We start from the raw sequence: 15883 nt of genomic DNA, 5'->3' as shown, positions 1-15883 counted from the left end.
TGTATATGTATATGTATATGTATATGTATATGTATATGTATATGTATATGTATATGTATATGTATATGTATATGTATATGTGTATATATATGTGTGTGTATATATATATATATATATATGCATATGCACTGCTGTATTTGTCTATCTAGCTATCCTTCATCTATATATCTACCTTCTCATCTGTTTATATATTTTATATCTTTCTCATTTCAAGTTGCTGGGTCACTTTGGTTTTATTTTTTATCCTTTTGAATGGACCCTGATATGTCATCAATTTTTATTCATTGTTATTTGCTTGATAATACTCTAACCATGTCATATGTTTACAGTCTGTGTGGCAGACCAGCTAAGTCTCAGGTCAGGCCCAGGCTTGGCTTTTCAAGTCTGTTTCCTTGTACACCTTTCTGTCTTTCAGCCTCTGTGACAATTGAGATAGTAACATTTTCTGTGCCCTCTCCCCGCTGTTCACACATTCTCGTTCGAATGGCATGGCTCCCTGAAGTAACAGTTAACAAAGCATAAAGCCCTTTTGACATTTCACTAGAGGATGTCTGATCCTCCATTTGGTGGCATAAATTCACTTCAGTCATTTCCAAAATAAGCGAGTAGAAAAATGCCATTGAATGTCCACAAAGAGCATACTTGAGTTTTCCCCTATTGTCCCCTCTGTAGCTTCCATCTCATGCGGTGACTTTCTGCCGGAGCGTCAATGTGCTGATGGATGCTTTTAGAGCAGAGTCATACAGATGCCACTCACACTTAATTTCTGTCATACATAGAGCATGCCCTCTGAGCACCACAGGAGCACACTCCGTCTAGGTTCTCAACACACCGTAACATTCTGAAGCCTCGGCAGGGACATTGACCACATAGAGGAGAGTTGGGGGGAAAACAGTAGCCACAAGGACATTGTTCTCCTGTTCTAAGGGCCATTAATGACAGCCTTCCATCATACCCTGGTTACTAGGGAGGGCCATTGACATATAAATGAGCACTCATCAATGGTTATTGTTAAATTGCTGCAAAACAACGCATATCTTTTTTTACACTATCTTTTGATCAAAATAACAGTAACAAAAAGGCAGCATGGTGTATTTGATTAAGTATAAGTGCAGACTCTAAAACACAGATTAAGATAATCAATTATGTAAATATAGAAGGAAGGAGAAGCTGACAAGGCAGATTTCATATTTCTAAGTTTTAAAACCAAGGCTGTAGTACTGAAAACTGTTTAAAAATAGAACCACAGATAAAGCCCCGGGTGTAGAATAATCACAAGACTAGAATTCTAAACTCACACTAGGTCATGTGTGCATGTGTATGTGCATGTGTGTGTATGTGTATATGCATATTTGTGTGTGTGTGTGTGTGTATGTGTGTGTGCATGTGTTGCATGTGGGTGTGCTTATGTGCATGTGTGTGTGTTTGTGTGTATATGTATATGTATATGTGTGTGTGTGTGTGTGTGTGTGCGTGTGTGTGTGTGTGTGTGTACATAGACCAGAGGTCAAATTCAGGCATCATCTCACAGGTACCTTCCACTTCTTATTTGAGACAGGGTCTCTCACTCATCTGGAATTTGTCAATAGGCCAGGCTGTCTGGCCAATAAGCCCCAGGGACCCATCTGCCTCAGTCTCCTCAGTGCTGGCATTCTAAACATGCACCATGTATTTAGTTTTTTACATGGGTGCAAATCATCAAACTCAGGTCCTTCTGCACAGTAAGCATGTTACTAACTGAGCCATTTCCCTATCCCCTCGCCAGGTCATGGCTTGTACAAATGCCACATGTTCTGGGTTTCTGCTTCCTATCCTGTAATGTAGAGATGGCAGCCTGCACATAGGCTCAGCTGGGCGAGCAAAAAGAGAATTTATTTCCAGGAGTGGGTAGCATATCTGCCGCACAGCAGGCACTCTGTGAGGTTAATGACTATTCCTTGGGGCCAGCCTGGTAGAAGGAGATGTCCTTTTCAAGTGGATGTACAGCCTCATTAAAATCTGCACTGGCTGAGACAAATCACTCGGAACTTTTCTGAATACCATATTTGAAAGGAAATCCTAAGATGTATAGAGCATCCAAAGAAGGCCAACCACATTGCTCAGCATCAGAAGCAGAATTTCTCTGTGGTAGGAACTGGGGGAGAACTTAGAATGAGAAAATTACTTATGTCATATGCCTGTGCCCAGAAACTCAGAGACTCCCAAGGAAGGGAGGAGCGATGGCCCATGTGCCATGGGTGAGTGTTATCAAAAGAGAGATTTCTCATAATGTAAGACATGGATAATGCATCAGTGGACACCAGAGTCTTCTGAGGACAGAAAACTAGAAGGAATGAGCAGGTAGGGGCAGAGTTTAATGGAGTGGAGTTGAGCTAGAAACAGAGATGTGTCAGCTTCACAGCGGGCTTCTCCATTTGCCATGCTTGGGGAGGGAAGGGAGGCATTGCTTGATTCCAGAGGCAGTGTGCAGTCACAGGAGAGTGACAGCCTAGCTGTGACTTAGCCCGTAGAGAACTGTTCAAGCTGCAGTGTAGAGAGATTGGCTAGAGAGTGTTCAGAAGGAAGGGGATGGCATTGCCTACCTGAGAAGTGGTTGACTCTTAACCAAGACTACGGAGAGGAGAAGACTAAGTAGATGAGCAGAAGGAAGAGGAGATGGGCTAAGGTCCCAAGAATTTTTCTCGGAACAATCATGGTTCTAAAAACCCAAAGAAAAATGTGATCTTTCGGTAAGAAAAAAATGGCTACTTCAGCTTCAGGAATGGTCTTCAAGTCAGAGGTCTAGGGGAAACTACGGGCTAAGCAAACAAAAGTCAAGGGTGGAGCCAAAGACAAAGATAACACACACCAAACCTAATGAGAGAGATGTTTGGGAGACTATGCTGACAGACTAAAGGACCAAGGACAAAAGAGTATAGACAAATATCCAAATGGTATTAGACAAAGAGGACATTGCACCAAAGCTGAAAAGGAAAAAAGAAAAGTCAAAGAAACCATGGCAGGTGAAGATTCAAGATGGAGTGGTAACTATGTAAAATACAACAGAAGTCCAAGAAGTTTAAATGAGATGTGTTAGATTTTAGCAATTAATGAGGTAACTATGATCACATCAAACTGTGTGAGATAAGTGATCTTGAGTAAGGCCCAGGTGATGGGTCCACAGGGCGAGTAAGTGGCCACGGCTCAAACGTGGGCATCTAGAGATCTAATGCAGGCAGCTGCAGCTGCAGCTGGAACGTGGGCAGCCACAGCTGGAACGAAAGTGGGCATCCAGGTCTAGCTGCAAGAGGAAGAACCAGTGGGCTCTCCATAGCAGGAAGTTGTTCAAGCACAATTGGATGCCCTGCCATGCAGGCTCTTTTGTGAGGCTTCCTGCCATGCACAGGAGGTCGACAAGATGTCCTTCTAGAGTCTATGAATCCCAATAACACTTCCTAATGTAGAACTCAGAAAGACAAAAAAAAAAAAAACCCAAAAAGGTGAATAATTCAGACTCACGCACGAGATTGAAATGGAAAATGCGAACGGGAGTCTAAGGAGGAGTATACCTCTAGGAAAATAACTATCTGATCTTAGATCCAACACAGGAAAAAGACAGAGTTATGGTTTTCAGGGGAGCATGAATAATGCAGGGTTCATTTGAAATGATAACTTTCAATCATCTTCAAGAAGAGAGACATTACTTTAGCTCTTTTCAGGAAAAGGCATTCAAGTGCTAGACGCTCTGTTTCCCTATACTCATTTACAATTTCTAATATAGTACTCTCTCCCCCTCCTTCCCCCTGCCCTTGCCCCTCCCCCTTCCCACTCCCTCCCCCTCCATTTCTCTCCCCTTCTCACTTTCTCCTCTCTTTCTCTCCCTTTCTTACTCTCCTCCATTTTAAAATTAACTTAGCACTTAGATGTGGAATTGAAGGTCTAAGTTTACATTATTTCTTGAAACAAAACTTCAAGGGAGGCAAATGTGAATCTAAAACATAAGTCCTTCCAGCAGGGCTGGGCTGCAGCCTGGTGGGCACACGTGCCGTATCTGTGGACTCTGTCTCAATTTGCAGGATCAGTAATGAGGACAAAACCCCAAAACACTGCTGTAGAAATTCTGGAAGGGCCATACAGGAAGCTTCCCATGCTATAGGAGCCAGCTGGCTTCTCCAGGGAAAACCATACCCCCAGGTCTGGAGAGATGGGTAAGCTGTTAACAGAGCAAGTACTGCTCTTGTAGAGGCTCTGAGCTCAATTTCCAGGATCAACTTCAGTCGGCTCATAAACACCTATAACACTAGCACCATGGGATCTAACACCCTCTCCTGGTTGCTGTAGGTACTGCATTCAGGTGCACATAATCACACATGGACACACACACATGAGAGAGAGAGAGAGAGAGAGAGAGAGAGAGAGAGAGAGAGAGAGAGAGAGAGAGAGAGAGAGAGGATTAAAAAATAAAAGTAAGTAAACCTTAAAAAAACAAGCCCAGAGCCAAAGTCTGCCTAATGAAGTATACCTTTCCTTATAAGAATATGAATGTATTTCCCCAAAGACGGTGCTTTGAGTTCCCCCTCCCTTTCCAGGGCCTTTAGGAAGAAGTTATTAATGCCATTCGAACATGTCATCTTTTTCTGCCATCTCTTTTGCTCTCGTCTTCACAAAAACAAAAACAAACAAACAAAACCTCGATAGGCCGTTCCAAAGATCTTCACAAACCCTGTGGAACTAGAGCAACTCAAATTTGGGGAAATAAAGAGTGGGCTCAGTCTGCTGGGTCTCCTCTGTGTGTACAGATGCTTGCAAGATAACCGAGCCAGCCAAGAGATTCACCAACATGGGAACGGCTATGGAAGACAAGATGCAGCCCTTTATCTATAATGAACGAAATGACATTTTCAGGAGAAGTGAGTGTGCCCAGAGACCAGAGACCAGCACGCTACGTGAATGGGGAGTTTAGTTCTTTCTTGTCCACTTGACACAAACTACAGTCATCTGGGAGGAAGAAACCTCACTTGAAGGCCTGCCTCTGCTCAGTTGGTCTGTATGCATGTGTACGGCACATTCTAATGATCACGATGTAGGAGGGCCCAGTGCACTGTGGGTAGTCCAACACCTTGGACAACTTTGTGTGTGTGTGTGTGTTTGTACACATGCAGGCTGAACAAGCCAGGAAAGTAAGCCAGCAAGCACCATTCCTCTATGGCCTCTTCTTCGGTTTCTGTCTTCAGGTTCTCGCTTTGCCTCCCCTCAACCATCATTCATTCCAGATAGACTGGAATCTAGAAGCAGAAATAGACCCCTCCCTTCCCAAGCTGCTTTTGGTCAGTGTTTCCTCAGAACAGCAGGGAGGAAACCAGAACAGCGAGGTAAGAACCGTCCAGCACACTTGGCTTTTGTTTGCTTCTTTGTGTGTGGGCCACTGGATATTGAACCCGGGTCCTCGTGACCAGAAAGCAGGCACTTTAGCAGTTGAGCTATCTCCCCTGTGCATATTTCAGAACTTCACCCTGCTTGTATAGCATCTCCCTTAGAGCGATTGTCACACTGATACTGTTATTTGCACTGAGTCTAGAGTATGTCTTATGAACACGTCTCTTTTCTGAAGGCTTCCAATGACTTGGTGCTTCCCACATGTTCCTTTTACTTCCCACTGAAATGTGAGCACAGAGCAGGGCCCTCTCTGGAGGCTGAAATTGCTGGCACACACTAGACTCCATGTATCTTCCTGAATAAATGATTAGCACAGATTATCTAGACTTCTTATACTCAGCACGAATTCCTGCGGTGGAATCTATAAGTGGTTTTACATTAGGTTAAAGACTGCAATGAAGTTTAACAAGATCTAAGATAAGCTTGCCCTTCACAGTTCTTAAAAAGTCAGAAAGAGACAAGGGGCTGGAGAGATGACTCAGTGCTTTAAGAGTACGTACATACTTAGGACTCCTGCAGAGGGCCTGAGTCCAGCTCCATCACACACAACAGGCACACAACAGCCTGAAACTCCAGCTCCATGGATCTGACGCCATCTTCTGGCCTCCACAGGTAACTGCACTCATGTGCACACACTTCCCTCCTTGTGGCATGTCTTTGGGGCACTGCTTTATTGATGTGAAAGGGCACAGATCACTGTGGGTGGTTCAACCCCAAGGTTGTATGAGGTCAGAAAGTAGGTACACATATATACATGATCTATAGAAAAAATAAAATTACACTTCAAATGAAACAGGGCTCCTGGTCTGGGGAGATGCATCAATGGTAAATGCACTTGCTCAGAAAGCAGGAGGACATGAGTTGGCGTCCCCATCAGCCGGGTCAAAAGCCAGTCATGGCTGAGCATGCTTGTAACCTCAATATTGGGCGACAGAAACATGCACAATCTGAGAGCTTTGAGAGCAGTCAGTCTGGTTGAAAAGACAAGCTACTCATCCAGTGAGGGATGCTATGCCAATAGGGATGTGATATAGAAAGAAAAAGATACCTGATGTTTTGTTCTGGCCTTCCATGCGAATGTGTATACACTCATGTATATGAATCACTCACACACACACACACACACACACACACACACACACACACACACACAAACACGGGGCGGGGAGGTTATATTACCTGATATTTTAACAAAAACATTCATCTTCAAAATCACCTGACTTCTTATTCACAGCCAGAGATCCAATCTCTACAATGAAACATCCTAGTTCCCAGTGCTCCAAAGCTCACACACACTCACACTTATTTCAGAGAAAGAGGACATGTATGCATGCTTTATACACCCTTGGTCAGCCTCGCACACAAAGACCCAGTTCACAGCACAATCACGACGCCATTTCTGTATCAGGAAAGAGGTCGTAATTTACTCTATCTCTGTTAATTATTATTGAGCATTTTAATTTTCAACACTTAAAGGCAAGAGCATCCTCTGAATCCAACCAAGGGGAAAAATGTTCACTAAAAGAGTAAATTAACATAGTGGGCTGTGTGAATTAAGCTAGTGACTTGCTTCTTAGCCGGCAACACAGAAACCAACACAGCACAATGCAACCAACTGCCTCCATCACCGTCGGTGACAAGTCCAAGCTCTCAGTCCCTCAGCCACTCACCTCCATCAGCAGCTTGAAGCCTTCTCTTTTCTTGATTTCATCTACCAGGTACCTAAAATTAAAATAACATTACTTAAGAATAACAATATTGGTAATTTGCTACTCCCAAATACCACGGACTTGACTTCCATACCCCCAAAGCATGGTTTCTGGTACAGAACTGAGGCTGGGATCCAGGAAGCACCGGCAGAGCTATACACGTGGACAGATGCCCCTGAGGACGTCTGTATGACCACACTCTGGGCCTCCCTAGGAGGACATGTCTTAAGGGGGTAAGGTAAACTTCACATTCTAACATGAGCTTTAACTCTGGCATGAAAAGTCAGGGTGAGTCTTACCCAACTTCGTTTGTATTTGTTGGATTTATTCATCTTATTGTATGTGTATGAGTGCTTTGACTGCATGCATTTTGTGTGCTGCACACATGCAGTTGCTGTGGCATTCAGAAGAGGATATCAGATTTCCTAAAACTGGACTTATGAATGGCTGTGAGCAGCCATATGGGTATTGGGAACTGAACCTGGGTTGTTTGCAAATGACCTTAACCATTGAACCACCTCCAGCCCCATTCATATCCACCTTCCCTATGGGGGTTCAGCCCAGATATTTGAATAACTTTGCTAGATCACAGGGAACACTTGTGGTGTGTCACTTTTGCTTGGGTTTTAAGTTTTGGATCAAAGAGCATAAACTAATCACGTGCATGGCTAGATCAGAGGGAACAAGAGCAGTGATCAATATCATGCTACAAGTGAGGGGGTGTGGATGCCGCTAGGGTGTCTATGATGGCCTAATGAATATAAAGAACATTGTTTCCTCATAAGCAAAGGTCTCAGACACACAAAACTTGGGATACGATTGGAACAAGAGGATAACACTGAACAGGATGAATAACACTGCCTGACTCTCCTGTGGCTTAGTTTTGATCTCTACATAAACAGGGACATTTTACGAGGTCCACTCCTAGGTAAAGAGCTACAGGCCATCAATGGCTACTCAGAGAGGGAGAACTCTTTTCTATAGGGAGAGCCTCCTGATAGGTTATTCAAGACCAAGTGGTCAGTCCTAAACAAATGTATATGCAAGCAATGATAAATGGACTTGGAAGTGGTGTGTGTGTGTGTGTGTGTGTGAATATGCAAAAGTTTGGAAAGAACAGGGTTTGCCAGGGAATTATTATATTTTACTCTATGACAAAAGGGGAGAGAGAAAGAAAAAAGGACACAGCACACTTACCAGCCAGAACCGGCTTCAAGGCTTATGCTCTTACCATGTAGCCATGGCAACACAACCATAACAGTAAATTCTATATATTCAATTGCTTCTTGGGAAACACTCCCCAAGAAACTTTTACACTTGAGTCTCATTTGATTACTTCAAAGACAAGATTAATGCAGCCTTTTTTTTTTTTAAGTCTGGAATTGTCACAAAAGTAAGAAAACCCTAGAAACCATATTTTTGTTTCTGTTTTAATCATTACATTATTTTCTAGAGAAAGTCCTAGAAATCGCATGTTTCTCTCTGTTTTAATCAGCTAGATTGCTTGCTATAGCTTTACATTACTTGCCATAGCCATTCTAAAATGTGGACACAAAGCACAAATTTATAAACTTTGGCATTTTCACCTGTCAATTTTATTTACATAGCTTTTTACTGAAGATACAATATTGATACTTCCACATAGATAATTACTTTTAAATAAACAAAACCTTGCAAAAATTCTGTCTGTATTAACTAGTCGTACAGATGCTTAATTTTAAAGAATTGTGTTGTAGGCACACAAACAGAATCACAAAATGATTGACATTCTACCTGCTCATTCACATCCCTGAATGTTGGTTTTTGGACATAGTATAAAGTATCTGTTAAGTCTCGGAATCCTTAATGCATAGCAAAAGGTGATTCCAATCATTAATAAGGGTCATAAATGGAGCTTGAGGTCACTGGCAATCAAGAAATGCTAGCAACACCACGGATACTGAATGTGGTTTCACCCATGTGATGCTGGACACAAGGCCACCAGTGCCAGTGAGCACACGGAAGGGGAGAAATGGCTTAGGGCCAGCCTTTCTGACTGTACCAACCATGTTTGTGATTCAGCTAGGAAACGCTGAATCACACAGAGAAAGATACATATTATACTTAAATATGTATGTGTGTGTACATGTGTGTATGTGTACACGTGTGAAACTACAGCTCTTTGTGAATCTTCTCTAAACAATTACCAGAAACAACTTTACAATACAGAGGAGGTCAGAGGTTGGAGGTCTAAAATGTTCTGGGTGATCCAGTTGCACCAGGTGAGCACCTGTTAAAATGAGCAGACTCTGTCAGTCAAACCCTCTGCTGTAAATGACACATCTCCAAAGCAAGGCATTGAGAAACATAGATAATTTGAGTCCATGTTTCATCATTGTTTTGTAAGAAATGAAGCCCAAGGAAGGGCTGGAGAGATGGCTCAACAGTTAGGAGCATTTGCTAAAGAATCCTGAAGAACCGAATTCAGACCCCAGCACCCATGTAAGAAGACAGGTGTGATCGTGCACACGCCTTTCACCTCGTCTCCAACAAAGCCAGAGACAGGAGGATTGCTGTGACTCGCTAGCTGAGACATCGACAGCTCAGTGTTCAGAGAAAACTCAGCCTCAAAGTTAAGGCAGAGGGTGATAGAGAAAGGCACCCAATCTGCTCTCCGCTCTCCTGATGCCCCTGGGCATTCACTGGAACATGGGCTCCCCCAGCACGTGTGCCCACACAATCACAGATGCGTACATATAAATGAATAAATAAAATCGTTTAAAAGAAAGACAGAAATAAGCTCTATCTACATGGTCTACCTGAAGATACAAGCCTGGAGTTACATGCTCAGGGACTGGAGTTAAATGTTCGAGACAGTATACTTGAAAGCAGGAGAGAGAGGACGCTGTAGATGTGGCAGCCACTCTGCTCATTTTATTGCTTTGCGCAGAGTTTCATAGATGTGGTTTCATGCCCAGCTTCTGACAAGGAACTTTAAAGAAAGATGTAAGCACTGCAGAGAACAGACACAACCTCTACCCGACCTAGGAAGATTTGAAAATTATTCTTTATCTCAGTCCCCAAGACAGAAATGTGTAGGCGACCTGGTATACTCAGAGTGCTGAGCTACGATTTTTACACCAGCCTCCGGTGTCTGGAGAGCCTGGCCAGTGCTCTGCCTACCGGAGACAAGGCATTTCAGGTTAGACATTGCTAACAGGCTTCTGGTCAACCTTGTGACTGTAGACAAATCATGTAGGGTTGGTCCCTGAGCCTGCCTCAGATTCCTCATGCATGTAATGGAGATGTGGATACAGTCTAGCAAACCCCTTGCCTGATGTTAGTACTGTTTGGCACTTCCTCTTACTATGTGTGTTTTCTATTTAAAATACTCTTGTCAGAGTGGCTGAAGCTGCCTTTCCAAACCAAGCCAAAGCATTCCCATTATGTTCTGCTTGTGGAGCTGTCCTGTCTGGGGCCGAGTCCTCAAATACTCACATGTCCTCAGCACTCCTGTATCACTTAGCCAAGCAAGGTGCAGAGCACATCACAGAAGAGGGGAGGAAAGACTGGAAGGGCTGGAGCTTTGTGGAGTGCCTCCTATGCGTGTGACTCGGCCATTGCACTAATGAAGCAATAGCAGTTGGGATTACCTGCCCACCATGGTGCCTAAGGACATTCCATCATGAAGAGCGAGGCCCTGATGAGGTCCCCTCTTCCCCAGGCATTCATAGGCAGTTAATGGTTGTTGGGGGAGGGGGAAGGAGAGCCATTTTCTTCAGTGATATAGCCATGGGTCTATACAGGAGCATGCATGCTCCTGTAAATAACCCCTCTAAATAAGTTCATTAGTTCACCAGAGAAACAAACAAAAGGAAGTTAAAAATAGACCGGGGAGTAATTGGGAAGAGAGAGAGAGAGTTTGTGAATGTGGGAAGAGGATCATCAGGAGTGAAAGTGACCAAAATGTCGTATGAAAGTTTTATAGTAAAATCTATTGCTACCTATAATGGATATGTACTAATAATAAAACATAAAAGAGAGCAGCAGTGCCGAGCAGCAGTGCTCTCAACTATGAGTCCTGACATACCTGGTTAATGCTGTCCCCATGAGAAAGAGTTCCACTGTCAAACTGCTTTGAGCACTGCTGAGCATGACAAGAAGGAGCACCACCCCTGCACTGACTTGCTCTGTCCTTAGACTTACTGAGGTGGTTGGGTGACATCATACTGTTAACTGAAAATGAGGCACCATCACGTTAGCTGCACTCAGTGTGGGAGGGGAGACTCTCCCTGTGCTCACAGGGCAGCCATTGAGGCAGCATCCCATCTCTGCACACCACTGCTCCAGGAAGGGACAGGCAGAGCTATCGCATGCTCTCCTCATGTATCCGCCTCTCTGTGCAGTAAGACTCCTCCCCAAGGCCTTATGGAAATCTTTCTGTGTCTTACTGGCTGAGTCACAGACCCGACTCTGCACTAAAGGTTGGGAAAGCAATGTTGTCCGCCAGAACATTGCTCCCTCCAATGACATCAAGTCCCTCCTGGCAATGACCGAGAGAGAGTAGGTCTTAGGCAAGCAGTCATCAGTGTCTCTGACTGGTCTTTGGTTACAGGCCTTCCCAGAGTCTTGCACATCCTTATAGACACTGGACTCTCCAGGGGAAAAGCACAGAGGTACACATTTCCTAAGCGAGTCGGAACTCGGCGTTGGTGTTTTCTTCCAACAGATCAACTAACTATCAGGATCTCCTACAAGCCAACTGTCTCACAAAACATGGCTCAGAGTCCATAATTTAGAAGCACTTCTATGAGGCACCTGATCTTCGTCATACATGAAACGGTGGTGTCATTAAGAATCCAAGTAAGGCCTGAGTGCCTTCTGTCTGCATGTATGCAGAGGGTTTATTACTTACAATTTTAAATATATGGAGGCAACTTAAAATAAAAGCAAGTTTTTATTTTTTAGAAAGCCTTCTAGTATATGGAGAACCCAGACTGAAATTCAACTTCAAAATTAACCCTAAATTCAATAAATTTATTCTTGTGCCTCCCAGTAAGTTTGGCATAGAAGACAGAGGAGAGAAAGTGCACACATCAACAGAAGCCTTCTCAGAGCTAACTGGGGAAAGGCTTACTCAGTTCCCTCGCTCGATGTTGAGGTGGTTTTAGCCAGCATCGTATTCAAAATGTGGCTCGTTTTATGCACGCGTGTTTTCCTAATGCTGCAGACCTTGCTCTCCAAGGTCTTACATTTAAATGTTTGGCTCTGGGCTGGAGAAGTGGCTCAGCAGTTCAGAACACTTGCTGCCTTTCAGAGAAGCCTGTTTCCAGCAGCAACATGATACTTCACAGCTGCCTGTAACTGCAGCTCCAGGGAACCTATCACTCTCTTCTGGACTCCAAGGGTTCAGAACCATCCATAACTCCAGTGTCATGGAATCTAACACCTTCCTCTGGCCTCTGTAGATATCAGGTATAGATACACTGCATATACATACATGTAGGCAAAACACTCAGACACAATGTAAAAGTAAATACATACATCTTACATGCTAGGATTTTGTGTGTTCTTCGGCAAGCCATTATTTTCTTCCTGGAAGCAGCCATTCCAACCCTGTTCTCAATTCAGCAGCTACTTAAGCGTTTCCCTGCCACACTTCAGGCTGAGTTTATCTCTGGGTGTCTTCTCAGAACTTCTGATGGATTCATGAAGGCCCCAGGAGCTTTGGGGCTTTCTCCATCTGTTCTCTGTGTGTTCCCTCTAATAGAATGTGTCTCAGGCTTGTGTGCTGCACAGCAGCTGCTTAATTCTGTTCCACTGGGCTTGCTTTTCAGATTATCAAGGTTTAAAGAAAGTTTTATTTGTGTGTGAAGGGGAGAGCTTGTATGTGTGTGTGTGTGTGTACATGCTTTCATGTGTGTTTGTACGTGTATATGCATACTTTTGTGTGTGTATGTTTATGCATGCTTTCATGTGTTTGTGTGTGTGTTTGTGTGTATGTGTGCATGCTTTTATGTGTTTGTGTTTGTGTGCATGCTTTCATGTGTGTGTAGGCATGCTTTCATGTGTTTGTGGGTATGTGTGTATGCTTTGATGTGTGCGTATTCATGCTTTTGTGTGTTTGTGTGTTTATATATGTGTGCATGCTTTTATGTGTGAGCATGCTTATGTATGTGTATGTGTGTGCATGCTTTCATGTGTTTGTGAGTACATGATTTTGTGTGTTTTTATGCTTTTATATTGTGTATGCTCATGTTTTTATGTGTGTGTGTGCATGCATGGTTTTCTGTTTGTGTGTATGTGTGCATGCTTTCGTGTGTGTAGGCGTGCTTTCATGTGTTTGTGGGTATGTGTGTATACTTTGATATGCTTTTGTGTGTTTATATATGTGTGCATGCTTATGTATGTGTATGTGTGCACATGCTTTTGTGTGTTTGTGTGTATTTATGTATATGTGTACATGCTTTTTTGTATGTGCATACTTATGTATATGTATGTGTGTGCATGCTTTCAGGTGTTTGTGAGCACATGATTTTGTGTGTTTGTATGTGTATGTGTGTATACTTTCAAGTGAGTGTATGTGCACTTATTTGTGTGTTTGTATGTACATGTGCATGTTTTCATGTATGTGTGTGTGCACATGCTTTCATGTGTTGGTGTGTGATTGGGTGTATGTGCATGCCTTCATGTGTGTGTATGCATGCTTTTGTGTTTGTGCATGCTTTGTGTGTTTGTATGTATGTACATACTTCCATATGTATGTGTGTGTGTATGCTTTCTTGTATGCCACTGTGTGTGTGCATGCTTTTGTGTGTGTGTGTGTGTATGTGTTCATGCTTTCTTATGTTTATGTGTATTTATGTATATGTGTGCATGCTTTCATGTGTGTTTGTGCACATGTTTTGTGTGTTTATGTGTGTGCATGCTTTTGTGTGTGTGTGTGTGTATGTGTTCATGCTTTCTTATGTTTATGTGTATTTATGTATATGTGTGCATGCTTTCATGTGTGTTTGTGCACATGTTTTGTGTGTTTATGTGTGTGCATGCTTTTGTGTGAGTGTATGTGTGTACACATGTGCTTTTGTGTGTTTGTATGTAGGTATGCTTTCATGTGTGTATGTGCATGCTTTCATGTGGTGTCTTTGTATGCTTATGTGTGCATGCCTTCATATGTGTGTGTGTATGTGCATGCCTTCATGTGTGTGTGTGTGCATGCTTTAATGTGTCTGTGTGTTTTGTATTTGTATGTATATACATGCTTCAATGTGTGTGTACATGATTCCAAGTGTATGTGTGAGTATGTGTGTGTGTGTGTGTGTGTGTGTGTGTGTGTGTGTGACTGTGTGCATGTAACATGTATGTGGATTCCTACAGAAGCCAGAAAAGGATGATGGTTGCCCTGGTGCTGCTGCGAGCCACCTAAAGTGAGTGGTGGGAACAGAACTCAGGTCCTCTGGAAGAACAAGTGTTCTCAGCCACTGAGCCATCTCTCCAGCCCCTTACATGATGAGTTTAGAGAAAACAAATCTGAAAGTGTTGGTCCTGCTGGAATCAGCCCCAAGGCACTGGATAGCACTACAGGCTTCCTCACGACAGGAAATGGTTATTCCCTCCACTTTCACACAACTTTATGCAGTGGATTCTCCCGGAGAGATTGCAGATCATGTGTCTGGGGGATTAATGAACGGCTCGCTGGAGACCCAATAAAGTAGCAGAATGGAAGCTTCTGCTGCTTGTTGTTGGTGAGACTTGCACAAATGGTTCTTGTAGCCTGCTTTAAAAACTGCCCCCCAGTGACCATCCATTTAACACCAATGTCACAACAAAGGCCTAGCAGCAGCTCTCAGCAGCAGGTAGCCCTGGGAGGCAATCAGGGTGGACCTTCCTAGGCAGCTGTGAGAAATACAGTCATCCACTCCTCACACTCACTCTCCCCTCTTTCTCTCCTTCCCTGGGTGTGTGTGCATGTGAGTGGGTGGGTGGGTGGGTGTGTTCATATGTGTGTGTGTTCCTGTGTGTGTATGTTCATGTGTGTGTTCATGTGTGTATGTGGCTGTGTTCATGTGTGTGTATGTTCATGTGGGGGGTGTTCATCTGTGTGTATGGGGGGTGTTTATGTGTGTGGGTGGGTGTGTTCATGTATGTGGGTACATGTATTTACCATGCAGATAAGAGGGCAACTTTGTGCTTTCTTCAGTTGCACTTCACTTTATTTTTTGAGACAGGATCTCTCACTAACCCTCGAGTCACTGATTCACCTAGACTACCCAGCAGCAGCAATAGCAGGGATCTTCCTGGCTCAGAGTTCTCAGTCTTGTGATTCCAGAAATGGCCAATGTACCTGGATCTTTTCTTTTCTTTCTCTTCTCTTCTCTTCTCTTCTCTTCTCTTCTCTTCTCTTCTCTTCTCTTCTCTTCTCTTCTCTTCTCTTCTCCCCTCCCCTCCCCTCTCCTCTCCTCTTCTCTTCTTTCCTTTCCCTTTCTTTTCCTTTCTCTCCTCTTTTTCTCTTTTTAAAAGTTTTATGTGTCTATGTATGTGTCTGCTCGCAGTATGTGCATTCATATATGTGTGTGTGTGTGTGTATGGTGTGCTGCTGCTACTGCTGCTGCTGCTGCTGCTGCTGCTGCTGCTGCTGCTGCTGCTGTGAGACACCTAAAGTGAGTGGTGGGAATAGAACTCGGGTCCTCTGAAAGAACAAGTGTTCTCAGTCACTGAGCCATCTCTCCAGCCCCTTACATGATGAGTTTAGAGAAAATAAATCTGAAAGTGTTGGTCCT

At 43.5% G+C, this 15883-nt stretch overlaps 1 protein-coding gene across 1 annotated transcript in view; it reads right to left on the bottom strand.

Annotated features, from left to right (window-relative positions):
• Positions 1-15883, bottom strand: part of Gadl1 (glutamate decarboxylase like 1) — a 167839-nt gene that overhangs the window by 46388 nt on the left and 105568 nt on the right. The window contains exon 13 of the mRNA XM_029481848.1: positions 7086-7137. Within this exon, the coding sequence (XP_029337708.1) occupies positions 7086-7137 (52 nt within the window). The remainder of the gene's footprint in view (positions 1-7085; positions 7138-15883) is intronic.

Source organism: Mus caroli, chromosome 9 (genome assembly GCF_900094665.2).
Source record: "Mus caroli chromosome 9, CAROLI_EIJ_v1.1, whole genome shotgun sequence".
In the NCBI taxonomy this organism is placed as follows: domain Eukaryota; kingdom Metazoa; phylum Chordata; class Mammalia; order Rodentia; family Muridae; genus Mus; species Mus caroli.
Note: the sequence above shows the minus strand (reverse complement) of the source record. Positions and strands in the feature narration are given on the sequence as shown.